Here is a 2,943-nt window from a genome sequence, read left to right on the forward strand (position 1 = left end):
GGCCCCGTTGCGAGCCCCGTGGCCCTGTACTTTGCACGGGGCGGCCGCCCGCGGCCCGGCTTATCTGGGCTCCGCCGAGGCAGGGCGGCGCTCCTGCCACCTTCATCACACGCTTGGGGATGTTTGGGGTGGATTTTATGGGATGGGAAAGGGCGTACGGACAGGACGTACATGGGGAACCCGTGTGGCCGTGCCGCGCCTGTGTCCTTTTGGGGCGCCCCAGCGGCGGTGGCGCAGGGACGATGAGGCCACCTCGCCCGGCGTGGTGTCACCCCAGCTGCTCCTTTCCCCGATTTTGGGGTCAGTAGCGCTCCCCCACGTCCCGTTGATGAGTTTGCTTTGAGGTCGGGGCTGGGGACGGCCGCGGGTGCCCTCAGGGAGGCCGTGCCGTCACCTCCTGCGCCCGATGCGGGCCATCAGCTCAGCGTTGGCGGCCGCCTTGGCTTGCAGCTCCTTCTCCCGGGCCAGGTCGAGGAGGATCTTTAGGATGTGGGTGGGGACGTCGAGGGACAGGGCCACCTTTTTGGCCCCGCTGCTCTTTTTCGCCGCCGCCTGCCCGCCGGCCCCGGGGCTCGCCAGCCAGGGCAAGGTTTTTCTCAGCGATTCCTCCAGCAGCAGGGTGGCTTGGTCCAGCTCCGAGCTTTCCACGGCGTTGTGCTCGCTTCTTTTGGGGAGACCCTGCAGCAGCCCCTTGCTATCCCACGCGGCCGCCTCGCCCCCAGCCCAGGAGAAGGGTTCGGGGGCTTCGGGCACCGCCGGATCCCACGGGAGGCTCAGCCCCTGCCCCGTGCCCACCCAGGGCAGCAGCAGGACGGGCAGCAGCACCCCGTGGCACAGCACAGCCTGCGGGGAGCACAGAACCCGCGTTCAGCATCACCCCCAGGCCTTTTCCCTGTCCCTATCCCCATCCCGATGCCCGCTGTCCCCTCCCTTTCCCCTCTCTCAACCCTTTTCCACCCGGCGGCGTCTCCTCCCGCAGCCGCTCCCCGTCCCGCAGCACCTGCCCTTTGGCCGGGGACGCGTGACGTGGGCCGTGGGGCTCACGCCACCGCCACCTCCTCGCCCGCCGTCCCCAGTGGGTGCCACCCCCCTTGCCGGGGGGGTGCCCGGCTCTCTGGGGCAGAAGCTGCCGGATGGGACATGAGGTAATTTGGGCTAAATTAAGCAGCGGGGTGACGAGGGCGCCAGTGCGGCCACGTGCGCCGCATCCTCAGCATCCTCCTCCGCCCGGGACCCCGCGCTCCTCCCGGGGCTGGATAGATTAAAAAAACAAAAAATCTGGGAAGAGGACAACAAAAAGCACCCAGCCTCCTGCAGCTCATCTCCTGGGTGAAAGCCTTTGGAAAACACCGGAGCCGGCAGCTGGATTATCTGGAAAGAAGGGTGGCGAAAAGCATCCAAGCCCCCCCGTGACCCGTTTCCCAGGTAAATCCCCCCGAAAGCAGCAGCGCGGGGGTGCAGCCTCACCATTTCCAGCGGCTCCTCGTCCCCCCCCGAAGGCTCTCGGGGTGCAGGGGTGGCAGCTGGGGGTTTGCCCCGGTCCCCGCCGAGCCCTAGCTCTTATCCTGCCCCAGCTCCACCTCCCGCCCCCCCCGGCGGGGGATGTTATGAAGACATTTTGCCTAATCACAGATGAAATCACCCCGGACCGGGGGTGGGCGGTTGCCCCCCTCCTTGCACCGCGAGGGCTGGCTTCGGAGGGGATTCCAGGGGCTTGGTGCGGTGCGGGCACGACGAGCTCACGTTGGCCACGCCAGGGGATGTTTCTCCATCGACCCGAGCCCTCCCGTGGGCTGAGCCCGATGTCGGAGGGAGGCTCCGGGAGCACCCAAGGGTGCTGAGGCTGTGGCACGGAGCCAGCGCGGCGGAGCTGCCCGCCCAGGGCTCTCCCCCTGCGCCGTACCCACAGCCTGGCGGAGAGAGGAAATAACGGGGGCTCTGTTCCTTCTCCAGGAGACGGGGGCAGGAACTCACCCCCCCCCCGGCCGGCCAGAGCAGCCAAAATTAGACGGAGGCACTGATTCACCCCGCGCATCGCGTGGAACCGCAGCCCCATGTGCCCGCGTGCGTCACCCGGGGGCACACCGGGGTCGGGACAGCCCCCGGGGGGGGGACATACACCAAAAAGCGAGGCACCTTTCCGTGAGCACAGCTTTACTGTCCTGCCCCGCAGCGGTACACGCATCCAGTCGCTGTCTCCAGACACACACAGAGCAGCAGCACGCGGAGGAGCCTGGCGTCGCCTTCCCACAGCTTCTTGGGGGGGGGCGCGCAGGCGGGCAGGGACCTCCTCGAACGTTAGCACCATCCTCTGGGTTTCCCTGATGGCTCCCCGGGTTTTTGGGGGGCAGACGTGGCGCCGGCAGGGAGCTGCTAAGCCAGCCCCAAGGGAACCAGGTCTTGGCGAGGTGAAATTGGTTCAAACGGAGCCGGGGGCTGGGGCAGGAAGGGGGGTGCAGGGAGGCACCGCCTCGGCCGGGGACGGAGCAGGAGGCAGCTCCTGGGGGGTGTAAGGGGGAGAGGAGGGGAGTCTGCAAGTTTGGGGTGAGGGTGTTGGGTTCGGGGAGGGGGCCCAGCCATGCCCAAGTCCCAGCTCCAGGCAGCCCAAGAGGGGACGCGGGGCCAGGAGCTGTCCCAGCGGCCGCAAATAAGTTAAAAACCCAAACCAGCAGCAGCCTGAGGAGGCTGGGGTTTGGAGAAGGAGGGGGGGGGGGGGGCAAAAGGCTTGCGAAGGGATCGCTCTCCGGTTTGATAAAGATTTCACCTTAGCGGGCGACGACGGGGAAGGCGAAGGGAAGAACCCATGAGCAACAAAAAGAGACATCAGAAATAGCACCAGGTTCCTGCAGGGGGGGGGGACACGGGGCAGCCCCGCTCCAGCCCCAGCAGCAGCCGGGCAGCCCCAGTGGGTCGGGGAGGGGGGGACGGGACACGCTGCCCACC

The 2,943-nt window shown here is 67.5% G+C and overlaps 1 protein-coding gene across 1 annotated transcript; it reads right to left on the reverse strand.

The window, feature by feature from the left end:
- Nucleotides 1–134: 134 nt before the first annotated feature.
- UCN2 (urocortin 2) lies at nt 135–2,056 on the reverse strand (the record flags this gene model as incomplete). Its single annotated transcript, XM_082768471.1, has 2 exons — nt 135–843; nt 1,904–2,056. The coding sequence occupies 2 exons, from the start codon at nt 2,054–2,056 to the stop codon at nt 391–393; spliced, it is 606 nt and encodes a 201-aa protein (XP_082624597.1). The 3' UTR covers nt 135–390.
- Between the last annotated feature and the right edge of the window lie 887 nt (nt 2,057–2,943).

Source organism: Aythya marila (genome assembly GCF_965140915.1).
Source record: "Aythya marila genome assembly, chromosome: 10".
Lineage (NCBI taxonomy): Eukaryota > Metazoa > Chordata > Aves > Anseriformes > Anatidae > Aythya > Aythya marila.